General features: G+C 42.4%; 1 protein-coding gene across 1 annotated transcript; it reads left to right on the top strand.

The window, feature by feature from the left end:
* Nucleotides 1–5,003: 5,003 nt before the first annotated feature.
* On the top strand, nt 5,004–15,294 carry usp1 (ubiquitin specific peptidase 1). Its single transcript, XM_030048832.1, has 9 exons — nt 5,004–5,315; nt 5,809–6,026; nt 6,582–6,726; nt 7,075–7,179; nt 7,496–7,665; nt 8,203–8,927; nt 9,829–9,987; nt 11,496–11,697; nt 12,098–15,294. Exons 2-9 carry the CDS (start codon nt 5,857–5,859, stop codon nt 12,924–12,926), a joined length of 2,505 nt encoding a protein of 834 aa, XP_029904692.1. The 5' UTR covers nt 5,004–5,315; nt 5,809–5,856; the 3' UTR covers nt 12,927–15,294.
* Nucleotides 15,295–15,419: the final 125 nt, after the last annotated feature.

The following is a 15,419-nucleotide window of genomic DNA, read 5'->3' as shown; positions in this document are numbered from 1 at the left end:
TTTATTTGACAGTCACAGTTGAGATAAACAGGAGAGGCAGGGGATGACATGCAGCAAGGGACCTGAGGTCGGATTCGAACCCTGGTTGCTGTGATCGGGACTAAGCCCTGGTACATGGTACGCGCTAAAATCAGACTGTTGTCTTTTAGTTGATTTTTCTCTAAAACCCTAACAGTTTGGAGATACAAGGTTTTCAGCATACAACTATAATTGTAATGATGCCATGATTACACATCATGGCATCATTACAATAAACGCCTCAAATAGTCACCAGCATGGGAGTTGGAATGACTCATGTCTCTGCCCTTCCAAGGAAATCGTGGACACACACACACACACACACACACACACACACAAACACACACACACATTTGGACACTGACAATGCAGGTCAGCTATATCTTTGAGGTCAATGTATGTGAATAACAATGCTTTGACCCTAGAATGGATGGAGAATGAATGTCATCAGTGAGTGCATAGAATACACACACACACACACACACACACACACACACACACAGTGCACAGCGCACAGTGCACATGCACAGCACCCATGTACACATGTCCCACGTAAAAGAACACCTTGGCTTTTTAATGTTATGTAGCTGTGGTTAGCCAGCCAACCATGGCCAATGCTCTCTGGCAGGCGAGCAGAGCAGGAACCAAGATAAACTGTGAATACATGCAAACCGTTAAAAGAGCAGAGATAGAGAGATTTTGCAGTGGAGAGAAAGAGGGAGAGTGGTGCAGCAAAGAGATATACTATGAATGCATGCAGATCGAAAAAGAGCAACCAAGCGAAAGTTGCATGCATGGGCACTCTGCATAACACACAGCACAGTCCCTCTCCTGCCTGGCTAGCCTGCTTTCTCTCTAAAACATTCCTCGCTCCCTCTCCTCTTCTCCATCCCTTCCCTGGTTAGCTTAACTTCAGTAGTATGTGTGTGCTGTAACTGTGTGTATGTATGGGCATGCCTGGAGGTGCAGCTGAAAGAAATTAGTCAGGCCAGCAAACAGCTGAAAGACGGCACATGCAGCAAAGAGCCCAGTAGAGGGGATCGAGCATGGAGAGTAAGAGCAGAGAGATGTAACAGACAAACACTGGAAGAGTCCGCATAGCGTGTGTATACAAAAGTCAAAGAGGATTTCTTGTGTGTCTGTGTTTCAGTGAGAGAGGGAGAGAGAGAGAGTGTTTACCAGTGTGTTCATACAAATATGCATGTGTGTGTGCTTATGTGCATGCCTGGTTTGCAGCGTCTGATTACCACACAGAGATAAAAGATCCCAGAGCACAAAGGCAAACCAGAAAAAACAATACAAAAAGAAATGCAGAGAAAAACAGATAGAAGGAGCATTATCTCAATACAGTCTAAGTGTTCAAATATTTATATCTATCTATCAATTGATAGACAGATAGACAGACAGATAGATAGATCAATCAAATGAGAATAATGACCAACAGGGATGCCTAAAAAGTCCAGACACAGCAGGAGAGGAGAGAAAACACAAAATGGATGAGGACACAAAAGTGAAATGAACCAGAGAAAATCAACACACAGAAAGAAAAAAAAAATGTGGGAGAGGAGAAGAGGGAAAGACTAGGAAGAAATGAACTATAAATACAAATGCAGACCTCATGTATCCTTCCCTTACCTCTGCAGCTGTGAGTTTTATCCCTTGGAGCAAACTTCAACTCCAGCAGCACACTGCTAAAGGATCCCCCTCCTTCCAGCTCTTTCTCCAGGGCTATCTTTCATGTATCTCTATCTACCGGCCAAAAGCAAACTCTGAATTCCTCCGACAGACTGGTATCTGTCTGTGCGCGTGGGTTATTTATGTGTATCCCAGACAATGATGAACAGCAATGCGTGAGCGGAGAGTTACTACACTAGTGAGCAGACAGATCGGCTGAAATAGGAGTAGAGAGAGTAGGGAGCAGACTGAGTAGGATGCAAGAGTTACTGCTTCCTAACATCAGGCTGCCTGCCTGGCTGGACACACCCACCTCCCCAGCAGCATGCATCAAATGGGAGTCGCTTAGATGCACTTAACAGTATATGGAGCAAGAGAGAGAGAGAGAGAGAGAGAGAAAGAGAGAGAGAGAGGTTCCTCTTTAGCATGAATCAAACAAGCAAAGCAAGATCTGATCTGATATATGCACATATGTATGCATACTTACGCACACACACACACACACACACACACACACACAAAGTCATAAAGCATCTCATAAAGCATCTCTCTCACACCCACACTCACTCATTCACACACACACACACACACACACATTAAACTCGACTGCACAGAGCCTGTGTGATATGTCTGCCAGCGCTTACAGTGAAAATAAATAAACCAGCTGATGCGAGAGCAAAGCAAAGCAAAGATAAACAGGGTTGGACAGCGTGTAGCCAAAACAGCCCCTAATGAGAGATGGAGTGCTCACAGTACGCTCTCTATAAGTTGAGAATATTTGTGTATGCATTCGGGCGTATGTGTGTGAGAGTGTGAGAGAGTGGCAGAAATGAGGGTTATAATGTTGCTAAACCCAGGTGGCCTGTGTAATTAGGCCAAAACAACATGGCATGCAGAGTGTGAGTGTGTGGAGGCGAGGAGCTTGGTGGTAGGTACGTGGGTAAGCAGGTAGGAGGGCAGGTTTCAGGACATGCCTCTCATTCTTGGAGTGCAGCATGGCTTGTCGCACAGCATGCCTTCATTTTCCCTCCTGTGCTCCCCTCATGGGAGACAGTGTGGGGGGTGGGGGTGGGGTCTGTCAGGGTCAGGCCTCTGAGCTGCAATACCACCCACCTCTGCTGGGCCACATGCCTACTGGGACAAAGCAAGCTCTATAGCTCAGTGCATACAAACTACTCCCTCATTCTATTCTACTTGCTTGCTGTACATTTTAAGAGGAAATGTAAAGAGAGGACAGCACTTCACTCCCCCGCCACTCTACTCCTCAAACCTGAACAAGTTGTCCAGCAACCTTGCTTGCTTAATACCCCTCTTCAGTGTCTAACAGCCTTGCTGCATCCAATGAGTCCTGTAATAGGCAGTCAAATACAAGGCCCTACAACCATTTCAGTTTATAGTATAGTCTAGGATACGGGCATCAGGCTCTGCCTTGCTCTGATATTTAAACAAGCACTCTGTGCAACAGGACAGAAAATGCTTCCCTTGATGAAATGGTGACTGCTGTTAGCAGAAGGCAATGGGGGAGGTGAAGAAAAACAGTAATCCCCCTCATAATTCATTCCCTGCTTACATATTGGATGTGATGTGAGGGAGCACAACACTTCCCCATCAGCTCTCCTTGTTAAATCTGGATGAATCAGCCGCTAGTCATTAATTCTCTTATAAAGTCAGTTTCATTAGGCCCATTATTAAACATCATAAGTAGGGGTTTAAGGTAGGACAGCCCATTAAAACAGGGGCATGTGGCTCTGTAATCTCATTTGGTAAACAACCTTACTCTACAGCAACACAGTAGGAGCTGAAAGAATACAGGCTCAAGATGGTGATGGTTTGCTGTGGCTTCGTCACCCAACATGCACTGGTAACTGGGTTTCAATTCTAGGCAGGTATCTAGTCTACAAAGGTAATACGTCCCACAGAAAGTGCAGGTACCTTCTGACTGCTCTTATCAAGTATAGTATCAGCTTCAGTGCAGTATTGCAGTGTCACTTGATTGGACCAAGCCATCCACACCACATTCTGGAAACTGAGGCACAGCTCAGGTCCATCGATACATCTTGCTGCTGACCCAGCAAGCACCGTGCAGCAGCAGCTGCGTTCCTGCATGCGTATCGTCGTATTGACTCTGGGTATAACGTTATTGGCTCAATGCAAGCCTTTGGAGGAAACGATAACACACCTGTCATGTCTTGTTTTTGCGAACTGCATGCAGGTGTTGCAATGCTCCCTGTAGCGCTGTAGGCATGCCAGCACGGCAGCACCAACACTCTGTGGTCTATTAATTAATAACATCACCACAGTGCAACTGATTCAAATAAACCGATCTGCTCAGATTAAATAATCGCGTGGTATAAACCCTCCATACGGTTTAATTTGTTTGGCCGTTCTAGCACAAAGAGAGTAAATTGTGATAGTTTCTTACCGTTAAAATCGTAGGATAGGCTTCGCTGACTGTCAGATAAGAAGGATGCTTTAGAGAAGGTGGGAATGATGCTGGACAGTCAAGCGCTGTTTCCATGGCCAATGTTTCCCCCTGTCGGTTGTAATTTGGTATTGGTTTTAGATGCTGACACATTTTTTTTTAGGCTATGTAGTATTCGTTTATGGGAAAATATATTCATGCATCATCCCAAAACGCCATGCATTACCTTCAAAAAATAATTAAATAATAATAATAATAATAATAAATTATAAATTGTTTTTTTTTTTTTGTTTTTTTTTTTAGCTTAGCGTCACGAGTCAAAGGACCAAAATCAAGGCAACCAGAATATATAGAATTTCCTGTTATAACTTTCAAAATAAAAGCCCAATTGACCATGGATTTGACACAAACTCAAATTTGGAGCAAAATTATGTTAAAAAGAACGTTATGTTGGAAAAGGTCGTCCATTTTAAATTCTTCTGTCAAAATTCGTATTCTTATAACCTGTCAAATTCTTATTTTAACAACAACGACATATGGTCATCATTTAGACTCATACTAAATGCCATGTTTATTAGGCCGCCAAATGAACAGAAAGCAGGACTACAAACTTACAGCATACGAAATAGCCTTGAAACTGGTCTACCGTTTCAGAAAATGTGATTTTACACAGCCTAGCTTTCTCTAAACTGCTCATAGAACGTACCGAATGAGACGTCCACTGTTTTGAGACAAATGTACACTTATAATTTGACGGAGAGGAAAGCCTAGCAACTATTTTCGCTAGCTTGACGCAGACGCAACCGGAGCCGTTGGTAGACGCAGATGGAAAATAAAAGACTACAAAAATGGCCGCCGTGTTTCGTCAAACGGGCCTAGAATAAAAATTGGTGCCTCACAAAAAGCCTGCGATACGGGGACGCGATTTTGTCCATTCACACACTTTCTTCAAATTCTTGCACACATGAAGGAGTTAAGAACGAATGTCGGAAATAGTCGTAGTGGCAACCGATGTCACTTTTCGGACATTTTTTGCAAGTGTTTTGAGGTCGTGCCGGCGGTGTAGCGGTGGGGCTTGCGGTAGGAAAAAGCGCCAACTTCTGCTTGCGCCGACTGAATTGACAAATACTCGGTAAATGGGCTTTAAGATATGATATCCCGAAGGAAGACATTCAACTGATTTCCGAAATGAATTAATAAGGTAAGCGATGGAAGTTCAGGGGACGAGAGAAACGTGCAACATTTATATGGCAAGTTAACAGTTTGAAGCGGCGTGTTGTCTTTTTTTTCTCCTCCTCCCACTTCTTTACCCGCACCACAGCGTTTTGACCCACTTTTCTCTCTGTTATCTGTGATAAGTGTGCCACATAACTCTATTGTTCACTATTTTCCACGGTGAATTAATACCCAAATGTTGAAAGGGCGACCGTTAATAACGTACACCGATCTAATCCAGATGTCGGGAGGACAATGCACACAAGAGATAACGTTACTAGTAACTCGGTGTTAGCTAGCTAACGTGTTATGTAATATGTTGTATTCAGTTCAAAGTCGGCCTTGCACCTACTTGACCTAAGGTTGTCTGTCTGGTTATTTACCTAGATAAACATATTTGCGTAGCTTTTTGTGCTTGCTGAACTCCGCTGGTACCCAACATACTTAATAAAAATCTGTCTGTTTGATTATTTTGCCAGTAAGGAGCGCTGTTGCTTCTCCGTTAGTCAAGACTCCAGGAAAAAAAGATGCCAGGTCTGCAAGGTGAAAACGTAGTTGCGGCCCTGGGGAGCCCCATCAAGAAGAGTAAGCTCTCTCTGAAGTTTTTCCACAAGAAGGAAACTAAACGGGCGCTGGATTTCTCTGAACCTCCATCAGATGAAGCCAAAACGGTGGAAGCCATGGAGCCTGAGGCAAGGTGGGCCTTTCCTGACAGTGAGGCACCTGTTTAAGTTTAAAAAAAAAAAAAAAAAAATACCACTTTAACTCAGTAGGTCATTCACTTTTTGTGTCCCTCATGGAGGTGCAAGTATCGCCATTGAACCACAGACCTGTTTTGGGTGGGATTTTGCCACAAGGAATGAACCCTCCCTGAGATTTATGTTAGTTTTGGTTCTGTACAATACTGGCTACAGGACAGAAGGGGACAGTGAAACTCCATGACTGCATACTCTTTCATTATGGTTGCCTTCAGTGAATGAAATAATAGTGACTTAAAACTAGGTATTATGCTGGAAGCTCCCTGAAGCACCCCATGGAGGCCCTTGCACATCAGTTGTGTTTTATGTGACACTGAAAGCTTGCTTTTTGGATTATCCATGTCTTAATATTGACAGTATGTTCTGATTTTAGTAGTGCAACACTGATACACTGCAGGATCAAGCAAATAAGTTAACGTTCATATGTGTTATTTATTTTTCACCTAACACTAAATGTATGTTGTTGTTTTTTGTTTGTTTTTTTCATTGTTCAGCAACTGTGATCAAGTGGTGCCTGGTCCTTCACCGTGTCCAGCCTCCCCGGGCCCTCTGGTGCCATGTGAAAAGAGAGAGAACTTGGTGCCATTTGTGGGGCTTAACAACCTCGGCAACACCTGCTATCTGAACAGTATTCTGCAGGTGGGCCATTACCAGAAAGCCTGCATTGACAAAACGGGCATGTCTATGAAAAATCAACCTTATTAATTTACCTTTTGGCTAGTGGTACACATATTATAACCTGTGCAGAAGAAATAATCAGTAACATGTCAATGTTATGATTTGCACTGTCAGCACTGAGGTAAACCTTGACAACCAGGATCATTATGTGTTTTGGATCAACTGGCTATGACTACACTCTGGAACACTGTATTTATGGATAGATTTCAGTTTAAGTATATTATTTAGAAAGGAGTTAGACTAGTATAAAAACATGGTATGAGTTACTGAGATACTGATCATCTTGATGTGCTGTCTTTGCTGATGCAGGTGCTGTACTACTGCCCAGGGCTCAGAGAGGGCATTAAGAAGCTGTTCACGCTGTCCAAAAGGCAAGAAAAACCAAAGGAAGAACCTGTTAAAAGTGCTGAAGAGGTCTGTGTAATTCCACTGATATTTTAACAGCAAAATATAACATTCATCATGTAATTACTCCATTCTTTGTCACATCATGTCACACCATGACAGCTAGTATGACAGTAAATCAAACATGCTTTCAAATATTACAATGTATTATAGTGTGTTTTGAATTTCAGGTTTCGTTAGCAGGTTTGATGTGAATTAATTCTGGAAAATAGTTTATTATAATAAATCATAACAGGTATTAACATACAAAACATACAAATATTAGCTTAATATGTTAATTTTGTACAACATTTAAAAGCCCATTATTCTTTTACTGTGTTCTCAGGAGGCGGAAGGTACAGGTGAGGTTGTGCCAGCTCACATGGAGCTGCTTGGCAGCTTCAACAGTCTGATAACATCAGTGGAGCAGCTCCAGTCCAGCTTCCTGCTTAACCCTGACAGCTACAGTGAAGGAGAGCTCGCCACGCCACCGAGGAAAATACTACACACGCTCAGGTAATGGCTTGCTCGGCTGGTCCTGGAACCTGGTAAACAAGTATTTTGAACTGGCTTCTTGTAAATGCAGATGAGTTGCTCTCCAAATGATAAACTGAAAGTAGGTCATTGCTACCCAGTTTGTGATGTGTGATCAATCTGCTGCAGAAGTGCTGCAAACAAGACTTGTTGTTGACTTGTTGATTTTGTTGAAGCCTGACCTATTTTTGAAAGATTTTCATTTAGTTATTTAATTTACTCTGTGATGTGATTGTGATGAAGGTTTCCATAGAGCATACACAGTACATTTTTTGGAAGCTCAAGCTGGCTTTCTGACTCTTTCTCAATATCGTTCACTTAAGTAATTAAAGTCTAAATTGTGCAAATATGTGAGAGATTCTCAGTGCTAAGGAACTTGTTCAGAAGCAAGACAAGTTTCCTGTGGGTGTTCTGATTGGCTGTAGTTTCTCACACTGTATGTTTTTGTGGATAGGCACATACATGTTTGAGTGTTCATGATGGTTTTGTTGTGCTAAAGAACATGCATGTGTGTTGCAGGCAACTGAACCCCATGTATGAAGGTTATCTCCAGCATGATGCCCAGGAGGTACTGCAGTGCATCCTTGGATACATCCAGGAGGCCTGTGAAACAATCAGGAAAGAGCAGCACCTGGAGAAAGTAGATGACAATGTGGTGGAGGTCAAACCAGAGAACGTGGTGGACCCTGTGTGTTCCAGTGGTGTTGTGACAGAAGAGGACAGCCAAGTCAGTGGCAAGAGAAAGAGTGACACCGAGGCTGGAAATGCCAAAAAGAAGCCCAAATCTGTCAAGTCTAAGAAAACTGATGCCGAGGAAGATTGTGTCAGCAGCAGAAAACCCTTCACTCGTTCCAAGAGGAAGTCTTCCACTGAGATCACAATGGACAGCACCCAAGACAAAGATGGAGAGGAGGAGGACGAAGGTGGGACAAAGAAACAAAATGGGGAGGAGGAAGGTGGCAGTGATGGTGAGGGGAAAATGGAAAAGGCTTCTAAAGAGATAGAGGGGAAGAGAAAGAAGAGGGCCAAACTGAGCTGGCTGAGGCCTTCTGGGAAACAGCCCAGTATTTTCTCCAAATTCCGCAGTGTGGGGAAGATCAGCTCCAACACAGGAGCAAAGAACCAGCCTGAAGCAGAGCAAGACGAGGACCTGGGTAACAACCGCAGTCCCAATACAGGGAAAACCATTCAAGAGCTATCCACAGAAAACACAGCCAAGGACAAGAAGGCAGTGAAAAGTCCAGGTATGAAATTATTGTTGTATGGGACATGGCGCATCCTCATTTTAGGAGGATGAATGAATGAATGAATGCACAGAGTGAGATAGATATTTGTTAAAGCATGTGCTTGGTCTAGATGTATATTGCCAGCTGCATAGAAGTGATATAGATTACATCTCTGGATTGTAAAACAACAGGTCGGTCATTACTGATGATAAAATTAAGCAGTGAGGCAAACAGAGCATGGTTCACAGTTATCGTTAAGTTGTATTTAAGAGGTGTTGTGGCCCTGTGTAAAGCAGCTTGCTGCTTTTATAAAACAGCAATAACACACACCCTTGCATTAATAACAAAAACACAATAAATAATTGCTTACTTGTCCTCCAAGATTAACTTTGTTTTCACAGCGTGGTGATGAAATACTAAACAGTAGTAGAGAACACAAACAGTGCACAGCACTCAAAGAAAGATACACCATTAGAGAGAAGGATCTCTCCAAAGGCACCCCTAAAATGCTCAATAAACCTTTCTTAATGAGTAGTTTTCCCCATTAATTATTAAATGGTACAATTTAAGCAATAATAATTAAATAATATATGCTATACTAAATAGTTTATGAATAGTTGCTATACATATTGGTTACCAAGTGACATAAGTACTGACTTAAATAGAGATTATAAGTGATAACAGCGGTTTTGTAATTAACTCTTAAGAAAGTTATTACCGTTTGAATGGAACAGAGTAAAAGCATAAGTTGTTAAGGACACAAAGATTAGAAACAGACTTTTACCAAGGAGTGTATCTGTCAGTCACAATGTATGTAAGCTAGTAATCTTGCTGTTAAAGTGTGAGAGCCCAGCACAGAGGATAAAATGATCGACTGGATGCATCAATCATGTCTCTTCTGTGTTTGTTTTGTGTTCAGAGGTGCTGGACCTGATGGAGCACTTGTTCCAGGGACGGCTGGTGCTGAGGACCCGCTGTCTGGAGTGTGAGAGCTATACAGAGAGGAGGGAAGACTTCCAGGACATCAGTGTCCCAGTGCAGGAGGATCTGCCCAGTAACCCCAGCAACCTCTCTGAAGGTGAGCATCTCTACTACTGTTATCATCTTTATGTTCAACACTGCTACTATTACTAATACCACTACTGTGACTGCAACTCAAAAGCTTGAGGACAACAGGGCATGCTCACCGAAGCACACACAGTCACAAAAAACATATCAAGGCTTCGGTGAGAGCCCCAGGCGTGCGTGCACTGTTGCAAACGGTTTGCTATTGTTTTTGATAGGTCATTCGTTTAATTGCTGTGCAGTCCAGACATACTCGTGAAAAGCCTGCCCTTCCTGGACTATCAGTATGAACCCATCCGTTACATTTTCATTTTTTATGCTGTCGCCTCCTCTGAATATAAATCAGAAATCAAGCTTATCTTGGATAACCAGAACAAAATTGGCTCGTTGAGTCTCTTGCCGTCTTTATGCAGCTGACCCGGCCAAAAAGAGCTGTAGCAGAGCTGTGATAGAATTAATCATGATCAGTTTCCACAGGCGTTCCTAATCTGTCTTTTACCAGGTAGGATCAATTTAACCTGGGGGAGTGGGACTCTGCCAGAACCACTGAATCTCATGCACCAGTGAAACTGATATTGGCGATTATTGTGATATAATTTCAGCATTTTGTCAGTTATATATCCTGGAGATTTTAAGATATTTCTGTCAATATTTGTTATTTTGAATTTTAACAGTCTCCATTTATCTAGCTTAATTGTGTTGTAATCCCATTTTGATTGCATGAAACAAAAATAAAATAATTTAATAATGATTAACAATAGTTTAAGTCATTCATTCATTAATCCACCCATTCAGCCATCAATGCTTCACCTCAAGCAGATGGTGCCTGACTGTTTGCCAGTGTCTTGCTGATAGCCCAGCTTCCACAGGCCATTCTGCACAAGAGATGGTTGCTGTGACGTTTGCTGCTACTACAGCACCTGGTTGTTTTAACCCACCTTTTTCTCTGGCTCGCATATTTACACACAAATCTCCTCTGTCTTTCCCTGGGTTGGATGCTCTCTGTCAGGATGGCTTTTGACTAATAATGAACAACAGAAGAGATTGAAAGCTAAGTAGTATGTCAGCATAAGCACTTTTCTCTTCTCCCTCTCAACCCCTCTACTGTGATTTAAAGTCAGAAACCAGATAGTTAAACCAGGGCTGAATGATTCAGTGGTCTCATAGCTTTGTCTACATATGAACATGCAAGATATTAATATCAAAAAAGGCAACAACATGGATGAAATCAAATTTATATTCAAAGGGTTAGTCTAAGACCGTGATTAGTCTATTTTGATTGAAAATATATGAAAATATATTTTGTGAAGTAACTGCATTTTCTGCATCCGGCTGGTATTGTTATGTTGCTTTTAGAAAAATGCTCACCTTTCCCCATTGTTACACTTAAAATTTCCAAGACGTGTGAACCCAGAGTCATAATGTGCTGTGACACTAGGCATAAATATCAAGGCAGGAAAATTTGTCCATGGAGAAAGGTCATTTTAATATACGTGAACTGAACTTCTGTTCTAACCCCAGTCTCTCCAGAACCGAAATCAGAGCAGAAGACTCTGAAATGGGCGATCTCCCAGTTTGCTTCAGTGGAGCGCATTGTCGGGGAGGACAAGTACTTCTGTGAGACCTGCCATCATTACACAGAGGCCGAGAGAAGCCTTCTGTTTGACAAAACTCCTGAAGTCATCACCATTCACCTCAAGTGCTTCTCTGCCAACGGTTTAGAGTGAGTTGGTCAAGTTTATTTCACATTAAGCAAAGTACTAAAGGCACGTTAATCGATGTGTAGAATATCTCAAATCCTGCAGTCATTCAGACGTTAGAAATGTTTACTTAGTTTGCAAGTGTGCAGATGTAAACAAACTTGTGTTGCGATATCTTGCCCAACTGCTGTTCTCTGTGAGCACTATCAATTCTGGATTGGGGCTTCAACTTCAGTTTTAAAAGAGGAGGTTTCTGTGATACAGCTTCTGATATGTAGAAAATATCAAGTACTGTTAATTAAGCTGAAACCTGATAGCAGAGAGGTGGGGAGCAGGAAGCGTCAGCTCTCAGTGACTGACCTGAAGTGATAAGGGTTATTCCATACAGACACTTAGCCCTCCTCCTGTTTGTTTTCTTCCCAGACTAGACCCGTACGCCGGCCTGTCCAAGGTGAACACTCCGCTGCAGACCCCTCTGACCTTGTCGCTAGAGGAGTGGTGCACGCGGCCCTCGCTCACAGAGGGGCGGCACTACCAACTCTTTGCTGTGGTCATGCACAGCGGCGTCACCATCAGCAGCGGCCACTACACCACCTACATCCGCATGTCAGATCTGAAAGACGTGAAGCTCTGGCTGCAGGTGGCCAAAAAAGAAGGAGAGAAGGAGGAAGAGGAGGGGAAATGTAGTGAGGAAGCCCAGCAGAAAGAGGAGGTGCTGGAGTACAATGATGGCGAGGTGTCTTTCAGCCTAAGAGGACAGACAAGAGGAGACATTGATGCTAACCCGGCTAGCAGCAACACCAGCAAAACAGGCGGGAAAAAGCTGTCAGAGGGCGGAGTTGGACTTCTTGGGGGCCAGAGGAGTTTGTCCAGTTACGAGCTTGGGAGCGGCAGCGGCAAACAGGCAGACAAAGTGACCAGCGGGGGGGTGACAGAGGGCTCTCGGCGCAGGAGAACCACAAGCAACCTGGGGCAAAACATTGAAACTGGGATCAAAAAGGAGCCTGAGGCTGGAGACGGGGTTGGAAAAGAGGAGTTGTCCGTGGTAACTGGTTGTGGTGGCATGGAAACCACAGAGCAACAGGCTCTGGGCAATCTCCTTGAATATGAGGGTAAATGGCTGCTGTTTGACGACTCAGAGGTGCGTTTGTTTGAGGAGGATGATTTCCTGAGAGCGTGTTCTCCTGAAACCTGCTCCACATCCACACCTTACCTGCTTTTCTACAGGAGGATACCCTGCCCAGGACTCTAACCTTGACACACAGGCGACTGTGGACTCGAGATACTGTGCTTATCAGGCCTTTCATCAGCTGAACACTCAGACACACTGTGAAAAATCAGTCACAGTTGTTACTCAAGCTGAAGAGTGTCTTTGAAACATCAAACAATGCCAAAAACAAATTCTGGCTGCCATATTAGCACCTAAACTGGACTTTGATGATTTCAGCCAAGACCCTGGCTCATTAAAATATTCTGTTTCTCCTATAAAATAACCTAAAAATATCTGAACCTATTTGGGTTCCAATCCACACTTTAGTAAATGCTGAAATAGACGAACAGGGGGTTGATATTCTACGTGCCACTGCTGACTATAGCCCTTTGAAACGAGGTTCTTTGAAATGAGACTGCCTTGCTCTGTAAACTGAGCACAGGGAACCGTCTTTTGCTGCCTGTATTGTTATTTCTTGGACACAGGCTGTAGTACTCTCATCATTGTCAATCATTTGTTTCAAGGTTCTCTTGAAATGTGTTTTTTCTTCTTTTTTTTTTTGTGCCAGTGCTTGGGTTTGTATGTGATAGCTTTATGACAATGGTAACATTTCAGATTCCCTTTAAAGCACTTTCGCACTTAGGTTTAATTTGGGTGAAACTGCTAAATGAAATGTTGAAAGATTTCTTCTTGTTTTGTTTTGTTGTTGTTTTTTTTTTTTTCTTCCTTCTGGCTGGAAGTTGCCTCTGTCCATGTCATTTGCATACATCCGGGACTAATCATGTACATTTGCAGGAGGATATTACTTAACCTCAGAGGCTTACAAAACCCCTGGCCATTCACGTTACAGGGCAGTGCAAAAAATGCCTTGTAGGGATAGAGGATAAGCTGTAGAAAGCGATATTTTTCTTTAGGTTTGCTTTCTGAAAAAGAAACCTTTGCCTACTTTGTCAGACTTTTTATTGAATGTCTTTCCCTTGCACTGATCCTGTGTTTCTAGATTTTTATATGTAAATATATAAACACATTTATTCTTTTACATCCTGTCAGCCTGAAATTGATGCCGTCTATGCAGGAGATAGAAATTTATATTTTGGACTAAATGATACACTGTTAACATCTTAAGCTGACCACAAAATAACTCCTAAAAAATCACATGCCTAAAAAGTTTCTAACCCAGAACACATAGCTCATACATATTTGAGGTATTTTGTCTGCACTGGTTATACTTACATTAATTGCAGTGTATTGGTGTAACAGTTAAAATGCACAATAAAACAGGCAGTAAGTCTTAATTGTGCAGATTTTCAAGGCAATATGTTAACATGACTGAAAGAAAGCACACAAAGTACAAATTATGTAGTAGTTTCACTACTATGATGAGCTTTATAGAAGATACCAAGTTTGTTAAACATGCATGAGGTTGTCAAAGGAGAGTGCCTCACACATCATCCATCCCCTGCTGTGTAAAATAGCAAGAGGGAGAAAAAAAATCCTGTGCTGCTGTTCAGTGTGTAAGACCACCACTTTTAAATTGCCTTTAAAATTAAAATATGTAAATTGCAGCCCACATGTTGAAGTTAATACACCGGGCAAGGCCACACTCAAATTTTGAAGATTACCACTTCACAATGTATCAAATCCAGTGCATCACATGTACTCTTAGCACTAAGAGCTTTCATTCAACACAGTACTTGGCATTGCTAATCCAATGTGTCATTTACATTAATTGGCATATTTTAATGTGCAAATCAGGGCTTGAAATCAGGTTCAGTCAGCTGAAGGGGTTAACACAGTTATTTAGTCCGTGAGTTTACTAATAACCCAGTTTTTTACCAGCTGGGAGGAGGAGTGAAGGATTCAGCTGGAGACAGTTACAACAGAGGAGGCTACGGAAGCTGCAAACATGGGGTTCAGGTCGCACAGGGAGCAGCGTCCGTCCACCTCCAGCTGTCCCTCTTCGTCTTCCTCTCGAGTCTGCTGTTCAGGAAGGATTTCCATGTGGCAGCATGTGTGATCATTGCCGAATACCTCTGTATGGTTTGTCATTTGTGAAGGTGACATCGCTCATCTCAGGTTCTGCAGGTGGAGGGTGTACCAAGTCCATCCATGGCATCAGGGATTAAGACAAAGTTTTGAGAAAAAAACCCATGATTCATGTGATAATAATATAGCCAATGTTAATTCACTTCATGTCATTATAGTCAAGATACACATCTGTGAAGTTTCCCACCCAAGTTTCTGAATCTATGAACGTGCTCCCAGAAGTAAAGTGACACTAGCCCTGATTAATGTGTTGTCACCATAGTTTAACTGCAACTCATTCCAGCCCAAATTGTGCTCCGTTACTGTAATATTAATGTCAGCAGGTTCATACCATAAAGCAATAAAGTTTTTACCTTTCCATGAATATTGTCTCCTCTGGTAATCTCTTTTATAGCTATTATGGGACAGCAATTTTTCATGCTTTTCCTACATATTTCTAATTTTCTGTTTATTTAAAAAAATATATATACTAACATTACTATTGCTAGG

This window comes from Myripristis murdjan, chromosome 4 (genome assembly GCF_902150065.1).
Source record: "Myripristis murdjan chromosome 4, fMyrMur1.1, whole genome shotgun sequence".
Classification (NCBI taxonomy): Eukaryota; Metazoa; Chordata; class Actinopteri; order Holocentriformes; family Holocentridae; genus Myripristis; species Myripristis murdjan.
The sequence above is the reverse complement of the archived record's forward strand: the minus strand, read 5'-3'. Positions and strand labels throughout refer to the sequence as shown.